At 54.6% G+C, this 15,078-nt stretch overlaps 1 protein-coding gene across 7 annotated transcripts in view; it reads right to left on the bottom strand.

The window, feature by feature from the left end:
• The window catches only part of MELTF (melanotransferrin), a 57,888-nt gene that overhangs the window by 36,558 nt on the left and 6,252 nt on the right, over positions 1 to 15,078 (bottom strand). For all 7 annotated transcript variants that reach the window (XR_016443000.1, XR_016442999.1, XR_016442998.1 and 4 more), the window contains exons 3-6: positions 11,241 to 11,340; positions 7,240 to 7,422; positions 6,671 to 6,821; positions 2,255 to 2,322 (exon numbers count right to left, since the gene is read on the bottom strand). Coding sequence is in view for 3 of the 7 variants with exons in the window: in XM_090051972.1 (XP_089908098.1) it covers positions 2,255 to 2,322; positions 6,671 to 6,821; positions 7,240 to 7,422; positions 11,241 to 11,340 (502 nt within the window). In the remaining 4 variants the exon portion in view is untranslated. The remainder of the gene's footprint in view (positions 1 to 2,254; positions 2,323 to 6,670; positions 6,822 to 7,239; positions 7,423 to 11,240; positions 11,341 to 15,078) is intronic.

Below are 15,078 nucleotides of genomic sequence, written 5' to 3'. Positions count from 1 at the left end.
CCTCGGGGGCTCGGACAGTAAAGAAATTCTTCCTTACGTCCAGCCTGAAACGGTCTTGCAGGAGTTTGTGACCGTTCGACCTCGTCATCCCTTGGGGCGCTCTGGTGAACAAACGTTCCCCCAGATCCTGGTGGTCACCCCTGATAAAACTTATAGGTGGCCATCAGATCACCCCTGAGCCTACGCTTTTCCAGGCTAAAGAGTCCCATGTCTCTTGGCCTATCATCATAAGATCTGTTTTCCTGACCTCTGATCATGCGCGTGGCTCTCCTCTGGACTCTCTCAAGATCATCTAGTCCGACCCCCTGCCATGGCAGGAAAGAGTACTGGGGTCAAATGACCCCAGCAAGGTGTTCATCTAACCTCCTCTTAAAGACTCCCAGGGTAGGGGCCAGCACCAATTCTCTTGGAAGTTGGTTCCAGACCCTAGCCGCCCTGACAGTGAAGTCGTGCCTCCTGATATCTAGCCTAAATCTACCCTCTGCCAGCTTGTGACTGTTATTCCTGGTCACTCCTGGCAGTGCTCGGGGGAACAGGGACTCCCCCAGTGCCTGCTGATCCCCCCTGACTAGTTTGTAACAGGCCACTAGATGCCCCCTCAGCCTTCTCTTGTGGACGATGAAGAGGTTCAGGTCCCATCACCTCTCCTTGTAGGGCCTGCCCTGCTGCCCCCTCACCATGTGAGTGGCCTCCTCTAGACCCTCTCCATGTTGTCCACATCCCTCCTGAAGTGCGGCGCCCAGAACTGGACGCAGTACTCCAGCTGCAGCCTGACCAGTGCCGCATAGAGGGGGAGGATCACCTCCTTGGACCTGCTTGAGATGCATCTGTGGATGCAGGACAAGGTGCGGTTGGCCTTCCTGACCCCGTCCCCACGCCGCCGGCCCATGTTCATCTTGGCATCAGTGATGACTCCAAAATCCTTTTCTGCCTCTGCCCTGACAAGAAGGGAGTTCCCCAGCCTGTAGGTATGGTGCCGGTTCTTGCTCCCCAGGTGCATCACTTTGCACTTGTCAGTGTTGAATCCCATCCTGTTCTCATCCGCCCACCCCTGTAACCTGTCTAAGTCCAATTGTAGCCTATTGCTCCCTTCTAGTGTGCCCACATCCCCCCCACATCTTAGTGTCATCAGCAAATTTGAACAGGTGCTTTTTACCCCCTCGTCCAAGTCGCTGATGATGTTGAACAGTGCAGGCCCGAGGACAAAGCCCTGGGGGATCCCACTGCCCACGTCCCTCCAGGTCAAACATGACCCGTCCACCACCGCTCTCTGGGTGCGGCCCTCCAGCCAGTTGGCGACATCTGACTGTGTGGGTGTCGACACCACAGCCCCCAGTTTCTTAATGAGAATGGGGTGTCAAAGGCCTTCTGCAAGTCCAGGAAGACTATGTCCACTGCTACCCCCTGATTTGGTGATCTGATCATAGAAGGCCACCAGGTTGGTTTGACAGGACCTGCCACTGATGAACCCGTGTTGGTTGCCCCTAAGCATGATCTCCCCTGCTGGTCCCTCATGGATGTGTGCCAGCATAATTTTCTCAAACAGCTTGCCTAGGATCAAAGTAAGACTAACTGGCCTATAGGTTCCCGGGTCCTCCTTCCTCCCCTTTTCGAAGATGGGAACCATGTTGGCCTTCTTCCAGTCCTCTGGCACCACACCAGAGCACCACAAGTGCTCGTAAAGCCGCGCCGGGGGTCCCGCAATGACCGCAGCCAATTCCTTTAGTAGTCTAGGGTGGAGATTCATACATTCATAGATGCTAGGGTCGGAAGGGACCTCAATAGATCATCGAGTCCGACCCCCTGCATAAGCAGGAAAGAGAGATTGTCCGGACTGGCTGACTTGAATACGTCCAGTCCCTCCAGAAGCTCCCTAACTAGTTCCTCACTAACCCTTGGCCCAGGTGCGTCTCCCCTGGGGCCTGAGAGGGGCCCAGCGGGGGGGTAGCTGTTCCAGTCATTATACTCAAGCCGCTGAGGCTTCCAGGTTGCAAGGAGCCAAAGCCAATCAGTTTTTAAATTTTAAATGCCCAGCAAAGCTCAGGCTTGCTCAGGTCCAGGACTTGAGTTCAGGTCAACCTCTGCTTCCATGGGCTGTTAGAAACCCCACTGTGCTTCCCACTGAAACTGCCAGCAGACTCAGGAAAAGTCTTCTAGCTCTCTCCTCCCCTTGGGTTCGGGTGTTGTGTCCCACACCACCATCCTCTTTACACACACGCTGGTTTCTGCCATCGCCAAACTCTGGGCGACTCACCGTCCGTGTTTTCGGACACTGTGCTGTGCTTCACAAAGGCCACATCTCCTGCCCGTTCAGCCAGACACCTAGGATAAATATGACGGTGCTTACACACTTGCACAGGGCTACCCATCACCACAGGACACTGCTCAGTGATGACCACAGGCCTGTAGAGTATGATGTGCCCCAAGACCATCACTAAGAGAAACTAAACCATGCACTGATGTGAGAATCAAGGCAAAGACTAATGGCTACTAAAATGGAGAGAAAAACTCTCCTATTACTTGTCCTACCCCAGCCCTGGAGCAGTGTCCTCCTGGGAGTGCAAGGAAGCCAAGGGCTCCCAATGGGACGCTTACGTGTCTCTACACCAATGCCGGGAGCTCGGGGAACAAACAGGAGGAACTGGTCCTCCTACTAAACAAGAATGACTACAATGTCACAGCAATAATGGAGACCTGGTGGGACTCCACCTATGACTGGGCCACAGGCATGGAGGGCTATACCCTGCACAGGACAGGTCATGCAGATAAAAGGGGGTGGGGGTTGTAGCCCTCTATGTCGGGGAAAGTTACACCTCCCTGCAAGCTGACACGGGCACCCAGGGAGGCTGACTAGAGACCCACTGGGTTAAAATACGTGGGGAACGTGGCACAGGGGACACAATGGGAGGAGTCTACTACAGATCCCCTAACCAGGATCAAGAGCTTGACCAGGAATTCACCAGGGAACTGGCTGAAGCTGCAAGCTCCTGGTGCTTGGCTGTCATGGGAGACTTCAACTACCCAGACATCTCCTGGGAAGAGCGCTCGGCCAAATCCGATCAGTTGCAAAGCTTCCTCACGTGCATGGACAAGCTCTACCTGACCCAAGAAGTCTGTGGACCAACAAGAGGCAAAGCGTGGCTGGACCTGGTACGGGCTAAAGGGGATGATCTAGTCAGCAACCTAAAGATCGAAGGAAAGCAGGGAGACAGTGACCAAGAGCTGATCACTTTTACTATCCATCGCAAAGCTGGCAAGTCAGTCAGCAATGCAGAAGTCCTCAACTTCAGGAAAACTGACTTTGATAAGTTTAGGAGGCTCGTTGTTAAGGCCCTAAGGGACCACGACTCGATAGGGAGACGAGTCCAAGAGGAGTGGTTGCTCCTTAAGGGAGCAATCCTGAAAGCACAAGGGATGAGCAAAAGGGCACAGCAACCCCCTTGGCTCAGCAGGGAACGCAGAGACCTCCTACACCAAAGAAGAGAGGCTTATAAAGGATGGAAGATAGGAATCACCACAAAGGAGGAGTATTCTGCACTGGTCCGTGCCTGCAGGGAGCAGACCAGGAAAGCCAAGGCTGCAACCAAACTCCACCTGGCTACACGTATCAAAGACAACAAAAAGTCCTTTTTTAGATATGTGGGGAGTCAGAAGAAAAGCAAAGGTAACACTGGACCACTGCTAAACCAAATGGGACAACTGACAAGCGGCACCCAGGAAAAAGCTAACCAGCTTAATGGGTACTTCACGGGGGGTTTTCATCAACGCCGAGGGACCGCCCTGCCTAGCAAGATGCCGGATGGTCGGGGTGAGGGTGAATTTATACCCAGCAACAGTGTAGACCTTGTAAAGAAACACCTTAAGAGGCTGGACACCTTCAAGTCAGCAGGTCCTGACAGATGGAGCTGCAGAGTACTGAAGGAGATGGCAGGAGTCATAGCTCAGCCACTGGCAAAGACACTCGAAAACTCCTGGTGCTCAGGTGAAGTACCTGAAGACTGGAAAAAGGACAATGTGGTGCCCATCTTCAAGAAAGGGAGAAACGTAGATGCAGGGAGCTACAGGCCAATCAGCTTGACCTCAATCCCTGGAAAGATTCTGGAAAAAGTCATCAAAAAAACCATTCTTGACAACCTGGCTGACAACAACATCCTGAGGGATAGCCGGCACAGGTTTGTTGTGGGTAGGTCTTGCCTGACTAATCTCATCTCCTTCTCTGACCAGGTGGCCTATCAGCTGGACAAAGGAGACAAGATTGACATTCTATATCTGGACTTTAAAAAACCTTTGATCTGGTGTCCCATGATCTCGTCTTTGAAAAATTGGCCAACTGCGGCCTTGGCTACTTCACGGTCCAATGGCTGGGGAATTGGCTCCAAGGCTGGGCTCAGAGAGTGGTGGTCGACCAAAGTGACTCATCAAGTGCAAGGTGCTGCACCTGGGGAGGAAGAACCAGCACCATACCTACAGGTTGGGGAACTCCCTTCTCAACAGGGCAGAGGCAGAAAAGGATCTTGGAGTCATCACTGATGCCAAGATGAACATGGGCCGGCAGTGTGGGGACGGGGTCAGGAAGGCCAACCGCACCTTGTCCTGCATCCACAGATGCATCTCGAGCAGGTCCAGGGAGGTGATCCTCCCCCTCTGTGCGGCACTGGTCAGGCCACAGCTGGAGTACTGCGTCCAGTTCTGGGCGCCGCACTTCAGGAGGGATGTGGACAACATGGAGAGGGTCCAGAGGCAACTTGCATGGTGAGGGGGCAGCAGGGCAGGCCCTACAAGGAGAGACGATGGGACCTGAACCTGTTCAGCCTCCACAAGAGAAGGCTGAGGGGGGATCTAGTGGCCTGTTACAAACTAGTCAGGGGGGATCAGCAGGCACTGGGGGAGTCCCTGTTCCCCCGAGCACTGCCAGGAGTGACCAGGAATAAGGGTCACAAGCTGGCAGAAGGGAGATTCAGACTAGACATCAGGAGGCAACTTCACTGTCAGGGCAGCTAGGATCTGGGACCAACTTCCAAGAGAAGTGGTGCTGGCTCCTACCCTGGGAGTCTTTAAGAGGAGGCTAGATGTACACCTTGCTGTGGTTGTTTGACCCCAGTACTCTTTCCTGCCATGGCTGGGGGTCAGACTAGATTATCTGCTCAGGTCCCTTCCGACCTGACCAACTACAAACCTATCACGGCGCTCTGTGACCAGTGGTGTCCTCCAAGGGTCCATCCTTGGACCGGTTGTCTTTAACATCTTTATCAACGACATAGATACTGGTGTCAGAAGTGGACCGGCCAAGGTTGCTTATGACACCAAACTTTGGGGTAGAGTGTCCACACCTGAGGATAGGCTGGTGATCCAGGCTGACTTGGATAGGCTGAAAAAGTGGGCAAATACAAACCTGATGACATTCAACACTGAAAAATGCAAGGTACTCCACCTTGGGGGAAAAAACCCTGCAGGATGCTTATAGGCTCAGCAGTGCTACACTTGCTAGCACCAAGGCCGAGAGAGACTTGGGGGTCACGATTGACCACAAGATGAACATGAGCCAGCAATGCAATGCTGCAGCTGGTAAAGCAAACCAACGCTGGCTTGCATCCATAGATGTGTCTCAAGTAAATCTCAGGAAGCGATCCTCCCACTGTACTTGGGCTTGGTGAGGCCGCAGCTGGAGTACTACATCCAGTTCTGGGCTCCACAAGTCAGGAATGATGTGGAGAAGATTGAGAGTCCAGAGGAGAGCCATGTGCATGATCCGAGGGCAGGAGAACAGGCCTTATGAAGAGAGGCTGAGAGCCAGGGGATTCTTCAGCCTGGAGAAACGCAGGCTCAGGGGGGACCTGGTGGCAGCCTATCAGTACATCAGGGTGTGCATCAGGATCTGGGAGAACACCTGTTCACCAGAGCGCCCCAATGGATGACAAGGTCCAATGGTCACAAACTGCTCCAAGAACATTTTAGGCTGGACATAAGGAAAACTTCTTTACTGTCTGAGCTCCCAAGACCTGGAATAGACTCCCTCCAGATGTCGTGCAGTCACCTACCCTGGACTCTTTTAAGAAAGTTTGGACGCTTATCTTTCTGGGATCCTCTGTCTCTAGCTGACTTCCTGCCCCTGGGGCAGGGGCTGGACTTAATGGTCTCCCGAGGTCCCTTTCAGCCCTTGTGTCTGTGACATCTGTGAGAGCTGTGTCAATGAGCTCCATGCAGTGCAAGACACATATCCAGAAACTCTCAGCTCTGGACAGTTTACAACCTCAGACAAACTAAAATCACAGAAGGAGGAGGGGGCCACTGTTTATAATAAAATGATATAGCTTTCTTCACTTATAGGATCTGCGAGGGCCTGGCCCTGGGAGCCGGGAGGGCTGGCTATTTACAGGGCCATGAATGCAGCTTGCAGACAGCACAGGACAAGTAAAGAAAAACGATGTTAGGGCTGCCAGGGCAAATCCGGGGGGAACAGAGGAAGAGATATGAAGAGCACCAATCTGCCCTTGAAATAAGACGATTCAGATTTGCCAAACACTCGGCTCAGCAGGTGGATTGGAGGTAAAAAGTCAGAGGGCCTGGCTCTTGCTCAGGACTTGGTTAGGTCTGAGCAGATTTTCTGCCCATGTTACTCCCTGGCTCTCTGGCATGCTGTTAAGGTCAGTAGTGAAATGCTACCACCTACCTGAAGGCGCCACTGTAGTCATAGTAGGGCTCATCTGAATTTCTCTCACACTTGCTCTGCCCAACTCCTCTGCAGAGCTGACAGAGGGATTCAGGGTAATTTGCAGCGTTCGCCCCAGGCACACAGCTTGCATTGAAATATTCACTAACAGCTGCAGGTAAAATTGGGGGTGGGATGATTTTAGCAACAAAAACAAGACCCCTGTCCCCACAATCACACTTGAACAAACCCTGAAGGTACCCTCCCTTCCACTGCCTCATAAAACATTTAAAACTTATTACAAGCTTCGCCTTGCTTTCAGGAAACAATCCATAAATAGAGACCAGGGGCCAGACTCTCACCTGAACTGCTCCAGGGCAATTCTCAGTAAGACTGAACAGCAGGAGGCAAAATCAGCCGCCCTGCTTACCTTCTGCCCTTGTGAAAGCTCACTCTACTGAGGGGGGGGGCCATGGTCTTGCCAAGGCGAGGGCCACTGGGAGGGTAGGGCTGCCTGCTCAGCGAGCCCTGGCTCACATGGGTGCTTGGTAGCACAACTCCTTGGAAGAGCAGGTTACACGAGCTCTTACCCATGGGGACGTTGCATCCCATCACTGCCAGGCGGCCGCTGTCGATGAGGTAGCCAACAGGAACGTTCCAGCCCACCGTCCTGTTGATGCCGGTGTGGCACGACCTTGCACCCTTCAAACTGTTGATAGTAATGAAGGAATCTTTTCTGGTAACGGCCACCGCGTAGTATGAAGTGCCAATCTCTGCACAGGGACAAAAGGGAATAGGGTAAAATAAACTAGCACGTGTACTAGAGGGGGACACGGCACTTTATTACAGCATAATGTGAGACACGACACGCAGCTGAGACATGCTAACATGACACAGGCAGTCCCCATCTCCATAAGCAAAGGATGCAGAGCTCAGACCCTGGTGTGATTTCACTCCCCCGATGAATACAGACCGCTGTTTTCTTTTCTTCTTTAAGTACGACTACCAGGAAAATGGACTGAGCTGATTTAAGTGGGTTTATTTGTGAAAAGGATTCCACAGTTAACTTTGTTTAAAGATGTCACTTCTACTTTTAGCAGCAGACCCATGAGCACTGCTAGGATGTAGCCCTACTTCTCCCTGGCACATCGTTAGCTTAGGTTCACAGATCTGTAGCATGTAAAGGCACAAGGGACCGTTCAGGCACCTGTTTGGACCTCCCTACAATTTGCATTGGTCTGAAGCATATTTTTCCAGACTTGAAGCTTGTTAGCACTATCAGGTCTCCTCCTTACATCCCCAAACTGCATTCACGGCTCTGCCCCAGATGCTGGTGGCACTGGTGTCATGAATATCTGCTCCAAGCAGATGAGAGGACACAGGGGGGGAAGACGCAGACAATGTCTACACTAGGGCTCCTTCCCTCTGTGCCACCACAGGGCAGCGGGTCTGCTGTGGGGGCAGAATTGTGGAATTGGAGACAGGCCTCGGGTTCCTCGACAACGACCCCCATTTTTCGCTCAGGGGGCATGCTCGGGTGGGATGGGCCCCATTTCTTCCCTATAGGCAAGCGTGTCTTCTCTTCCAGGTTGCCTGATCTCATGCGGCGTGCTTTAAACTAGCTTTGCCGGGGGAGGGGGCCACAGGGGGACAGGAGGACACCTCCCAGCTAAGACAGGTGACGAGCACAAGTACCCAGGTAAGTGACAGGGGTCCAGAATCCCGGCGGGGGAAATATCCTGGTCTCAGGAGAGGCACCGCCAGGCCTAGGGTCAGGGAGGACCGAGTTAGGGAACTCCTGGAGGGGCTGGATAGGTTCATATCAGCAGGTCCAGACAATCTCCACCCCTGAGTGCTGAGGGAATTGGCTGCGGTCATTGCGGGACCCCTGGCACGGCTGTACGAGCACTCGTGGTGCTCTGGTGTGGTGCCAGAGGACTGGAAGAGGGCCAATGTGGTTCCCATCTTCAAAAAGGGAGGAAGGACCCAGGAAGCTATAGGCCAGTTAGTCTTACTTCGATCCTGGGTAAGCTTTTTGAGCGAATTATTCTGGCACATGTCGTGACGGGCCAGCGGGGGAGATTATGCTCAGGGGCAGCCAACACGGGTTCATCAGCGGAAAGTCCTGTCAGACCAACCTGGTGGCCTTCTGCGACCAGGTCACCAAATCCTTAGACGCAGGTGTAGCAGTGGACATCGTCTTCCTGGACTTTCAGAAGGCCTTCGACACTGTTTCTCACCCCGTTCTCATTAAGAAACTGGGGTCTGTGGTGTCGACACCCACACAGTCAGACGTGTCGCCAACTGACTGGAGGGCCGCACCCAGAGAGCGGTGGTGGATGGGTCATTGTCGACCTGGAGGCACATGGGCAGTGGGGTCCCCCAGGGCTCGGTCCTCAGGCCCACACTGTTCAACATCTTCATCAGCAACTTGGACGAGGGGGTAAAAAGCACTTTGCTCAAATTTGCTGATGACACTAAGATATGGGGGGATGTGGGCATGCTAGATGGGAGGAATAGGCTGCAATCGGACCTAGACAGGTTACAAGGGTGGGCAGATGAGAATAGGATGGGATTCAACATAGACAAGTGCAAGGTGCTGCACCTGGGGAGGAAGAACCAGCACCATACCTACAGGCTGGGGGACTCCCTTCTCATCAGCGCAGAGGCAGAAAAGGATCTTGGAGTCATCACTGATGCCAAGATGAACATGGGCCGGCGGCGTGGGGACGGGGTCAGGAAGGCCAACCGCACCTTGTCCTGCATCCACAGATGCATCTCGAGCAGGTCCAGGGAGGTGATCCTCCCCCTCTGTGCGGCACTGGTCAGGCCACAGCTGGAGTACTGCGTCCAGCTCTGGGCACCGCGCTTCAGGAGGGATGTGGACAGCATGGAGAGGGTCCAGAGGAGACCACTCGCATGGTCAGGGGGCAGCAGGGCAGGCCCTACAATGAGAGACTGCGGGACCTGAACCTGTTCAGCCTCCACAGGAGAGGGCTGAGGGGGGATCTAGTGGCCTGTTACAAACTAGTCAGGGGGGACCAGCAGGCACTGGGGGAGTCCCTGTTCCCCCGAGCACTGCCAGGAGTGACCAGGAATAACGGTCACGAGCTGGCAGAGGGTAGATTCAGGCTAGACATCAGGAGGCGCGACTTCATGGTCAGGGCGGCTAGGGTCTGGGACCAACTTCTAAGAGAAGTGGTGCTGGCTCCTACCCTGGGGGGCTTTAAAAGGAGGCAGTGCTTGGGGCTCTTGGGGACACACTCCACCATCCATGCACACCTCAGCCCACTGATGGCCAGCACCATTCCCCTAGAGCCCAAAGCGGGCCATGTGCTACCTCAGCGGGAGCAGTGCTGTGCGCAGCAGGGTGGCTCCCTTGGCAGAGCAGCAGGAGCCGACTCACTGATTTGCACGCGGTGCTCAGCGTACTAGGGTGCCAGCTGCTGAACACCCACTTGCCTGTAGTAGGGCACCACAAGGGATAGAGCCTGGCACCGAGGAAATGCCTCCCAAAGGGGCTGTGCTGTAGCAAGGCCTTTTGGGGGGTACTTCTTTCTCAGGTATGAGAGGGAAGAGCCAGGCTCCCCTGCCCACATCTACCTCTCCTGTCACACTCCCTGCCCCCTTCTGAGAGCCAGCCCACCCCCATCTCCCTGGCCAGGCCTGGCTCTGGTGATGGACAGCAGAGACAGCAAGGGTGGGGAAGGGCCAGAAGTCAGGAACCGAATGGGAGCTAATGGCCTACACGGCCACCCCTGCCTGCGGACACATGCTGCCTCAGCCAGTGAACCAGCTGCCTTCCTTCCTGGCTGCTTGGAGCAGAGTCCCCCCATTTGCTCTCACTCTGGCAACAGCCTCCCGGCCACAGTCGTGACCCTGGTGTGCTGCGACAAGCCTCTGGTCCCTGGGCTCTCTGGCCTTCCTGGTCCCTGACCCCGGCTTTGACTTTGTTCCTGGACTCCCATTTTGGATTTCCCTGTGAATCTGCTTCCTGACCCTGGATACCAATGCTGTTAGACTTCAACCTGCGCATTATCCCTTAGACTTGGTAACTTGGTGTCTGCTTCCCAAACCCTGACCCTGGCCCTGACCTGGCCTGTGCTGTGGACTCTGCTCCCGGGTTCTCCTTTGGATCTGGTAACGCGACTCCTGAACTGACCCAGGCCCAGACCCCTGCCTTCCCTCCCTCAGGGGCTTGTTAGGCCAGACCACCTATAACTCAGCCCTCTGCACCAAGATACTCCCCGCAGAGCTGCCCGGCCCCCCGCCCTCTCTGAGGAACAAGGGGGTGAGGAAGGGTGACAGGACTTTTCTTCCTTTCAAGACCCTGCTCCCACCTGGATCGCACAGCTCAGTATTTTTCCTTCCTCTCCAACGTACATAAGAGACAACAGGTTATTTTAGGGGGAAACAAAGCTGATCTGGTTCATGAGCAAGGTTTCTTTGTCTGTAGCATCTGCACACTGAGCTGCCTTAGCTTATCACCAGCGCAGCACACAGTACCTGGGGCACGGCCTAAAAGCGCAGGAAACACCTGAGAGACTGCACTGGACACAGCAGTGTGGTCATTCCTGTTCCCTGCACCTACCTTGATCGTACACTTCTCCCACCACAGGTTTCAGGTGATATTCCTTTCCCGCCTGGTAGATGGAGCCACCGTCCAGCGTCACAGCATCTGCCATGTTATTCTGTGAGAAAACAAGGCCAGAGTTTGTCTCTTATCACAGTGATTAGCATCCCTCCACAGCAAAGGACAGAGTCCCTCGCAGCCATGGCTGGCATCATCCTCGAGCTGCCAGGTCCGTCCTTCTGGCAGTCAGCCTCCTATGAACAACTGCGGATGAAGGGCTGCGTGTGGCAGATGCCTTTTAGCCAGCTCTGCTCTTGCTCGAAACACGGTGGGGAAGGTGCCGCTGTGGTCGACTGGCACCTGACTGTGGGAGCTACGGGGCTGACCATGGACCAGCCTCCGGCACCACGACTCCAAGACCCCGCTAGCGCATACACGGCATGGGAACCTCCATTTTCAGCAACGTCCCCAGCCTTTGCCTCGCCCCCTCCCCCGTCGGCGTGCCTGTGTGTTGGGAGCCCTCGTGCTTGGGGCCACTTTTAGCTTCCATCCTTCTCCGGTCCAAATCTCAAAGTAGTTATATTTTCAATTTCAGACAGACATTTTTGTGGCAATGTAACTTTTTCAGACTGTGAAATATTGATAGCAAAGGAAAGTGTGGACTTTAAAAAGTATATATATGCTGACGTTGTTCTGCTAGCTTCCAAGTCAGCTAAGAAAGTCATCTCTCTCATAGGAGATGGGGGTTTTTTTGAATAGTGGCATCTCTAAATTGTAGTGGGGCCCCAGCCCCGTTACGGAAGGAGGGAGAGAACGTGCCAAGGATCAGATGGATGGCTCCAGCCTCCTGGACAAACTGACAGTGGCAGACGACTCTTGAATAAAATGGCTGTCGGCCCCAGGTGCAGCCCGGGATCGACGGGCCTGGGCCAGGCGACCCAGAGAGATGTGCACATACACGCCCAGGACCCGAGGCAGGGGCTCAATCCAGCCCTGCAGGCTGCAGGAAGCTGAGCTCCAGGGGGGAGCTGGCCTGACTGGATGAGGAAGGACTCCAGGCTGCAGAGAAGCTGCAGGAAGCTCCTGCACTGCCAGGCAGCCAAAGATAAATATTTTGGGGCCTTGCATAGTAGCTTTGCCACAGTGTGCCAGGGCTTGCCAGGATGGAGAACCTTTTGTTTGAGAGCAGATGCTCATGTCTTGTTGTTTGCATCTAATTACCAGAGGACCAGCTGTGGCTGTAGGGGCAGAGGAAGCCAAGGGCACCTCAGATGAAGGGCTTAGTGCTGCTGTTAGTGGTAGGACTGTGGTGTTGGGCAGCGGACTGGGGGTACAAGCACAGAGCCTGTCAGGGTGAGACCAGGCTCCTGCAAGGGTAGGGCTGGAGCTGGGCCCTGGGAGCCTACAATCCTGAGACTCGACCTCGGGGACCTTAGCCCAGACAATGGCCGAAATCCAGAGCCGCCTGCTTCCTACGATAGCCTCCCATCTCATCATTACACCGGGGTACGGTAGGAGAGAACTGGATCAGCACAACAAGGACTGGCTGGTTTTGAGCAGAGGCTGCTGTGCTCTTGGACTTTGGCACTCTGACCCACCCCAAATGGGGGTACTAAAGACCACCGGGGAAGCCAGGGACTGGGAAGAGCCAAGGTCTTGGCGTTAGAGGCTTGCCCTGCATGGCACCATGCTAGGGAGGGCTGCAGAGTGTCCTCTTGGGAGAGGGAGACCGAATAAGGCTGCTTCTTGGGTAGTGCAAGGAAACACTTTCCCTTCCCCCTGAAAAGGGGCAGTCTGATCCACTCTGTGACAGAGAGACCCTGCATTGTCCGTGTCACTGCACTTGTGAAGTGCCCACTGGTCCCATTCAAGACTCCAACACCAAGGGGAGATCACTTATTAGATGCTCTTGGGTGGCTTTGCCAGCTGACAGCGACCAGGTTGTACTTTGCTTACAGCGTAAGCACATCCGTGGACCTAAGCCCAGATCATGCGGGAGCAGACCTTTGGTCGCTGACAACTCTGGTGCCTCCCCCATGCCGGTCCTGCCTCAGGGAGCAGAGTTCAGTCTATCCCCCGGCTCACCAATCACAGGCAGCTCTGTCTGGGGAAGAACAGCTGCAATGGTTTCGTAGATCATTAGGAGAGCGGGGAAAACTGCTCTCAAGGACAGAGCTGCGCCCAAGGCATGACTGCGCTAACAGCTCTGCAGGGCTTGGCAAGGAGCCAGTCCAGGGTCAGGCACATCCCATGATTTTGCAGCTTTGTGCACTGGCTGGAGGACTTCACAAGAAATGGCCACAGGCCATTGCTGGTGTCCTGCCTGCCAGCTCAGCACTTAACACACGCTGGCTTTGCAGCTCCTCGCAGGGCTGTCTCAGACACTGGGACAGACTGACAAATGTTACAGGCTCAGGAGGTGCAGACTAGGCACAACCCGAAAAACACGGCCTAGAGACATCTGTGACAATCCCCACACCTCTTCAGCAGAGCCCTGCTCTGTTCGTTATGTGCCTGGGCCCTGCAGGGCCGCTGATGGGCAGGTGCCATTGGTGCACCGTGCCCGCACCGTGACAATGACCGCAGCTCCCCACTTCTGCACCACCAACCCCAGCCACGTCCCTCCGCACCCCCGCAGACAAACTCCTGGGGCCTGTTGCAGAACAGCCCTGGATCCAGCCCTCCAACTCTCTGCCCTACACACATCCCACAGCATTGCCCTGCCTTCACGGTGTCACTTATGACAGCCATGACCAGCTACCAGCCTGCCTTCCCTTGGCCCCCTCCACACCAAACTCCATCAGCATTCACACAGCGGCTGTTTTAGCTCCTTGCAATCCCTGGGAGTGCAGCTTGCTGAGTGCCCGCAGACCCTTCCCACTGGGCTAGGTTGAGCTGCTAAATCCAGACCACCTCATAGCTCAGCTTTCCTTGCCCACATCCTGCTTTGCCTGCCCCTCACGCCCCATCTGAGCCCCGGACTGGGAGTTTGGAGGGGTGGGGGAAGGCCCTTGGCAGGGCTGTGCAGCTCCCTGGCCCATGACAGAGGTGCCTCAGTGTTCTAGCCGGGCAATCAATAACTGACTCCAATATTAATTCCTGCACCCCAAGAGCTAAACACCACCCGGGAACTGGTGTCTGCCTTCTGCAGAATGAGTGAGAGGCTTTGTATGACCAGTGGTGCAAACCTGGAAATCCTTGTGCCTTCGCTTGCTAAACGTTCTTTAGGAGTAGAAAACACGTTCTCCTGCAACAGGGTGAATGAATTTGTGTCAGTGGAGAGGCCCCAGGCAGGACATCCATGCATCAGCTCCTGGCAAGAGCTGCAAATGCTTCACTTTCACCCTCTAGCCTTTGATTCTTCCAGCCATTCATTTCCTATCAGCAAGCAGTGAAATATAATTTAGGAGCTCTGAGGTATTTGAAGACATAAAACTACATCAAGAACGACACAGCAATTAAAAAAAGGTTTACCCACATGCAGCACCTTCATCTAATGAGCCTGAAGTGTGCTGTCAACCACACTTGCCAGTTCTGAAACCGCCAGCTCATCACTGCTTGTGGCAAACGCTGTGAGAAGTTAACGCACCAGGTCGGGAATAGTCGGGTCTGACGGAAGAAAAGAAGCCCCAGGACGTGCGACAGCCCTGGGATGGGGACAGGACCATGACTTTACATTTTAAGCAGAAGAGAGTAAGCCCAGCAGTGCTCTCTGACCACTGTAACGGGGTTCAGCTCCAGGGGTGGCCAGGACACGTCAGCCTCAGCCCTCGTTGGTACGCTCCCCTTCTCCTCCTGCTGCGCCTGGGCGAAATGCCATGTTCGGGACAGGAAGGTTGTCCCGGGGCCTCCCAAG

This window comes from Crocodylus siamensis, chromosome 6 (assembly GCF_052110815.1).
Source record: "Crocodylus siamensis isolate JL-2025a chromosome 6, ASM5211081v1, whole genome shotgun sequence".
Taxonomy (NCBI): Eukaryota; Metazoa; Chordata; order Crocodylia; family Crocodylidae; genus Crocodylus; species Crocodylus siamensis.
This window is presented reverse-complemented; position numbering and strand designations above follow the sequence as displayed.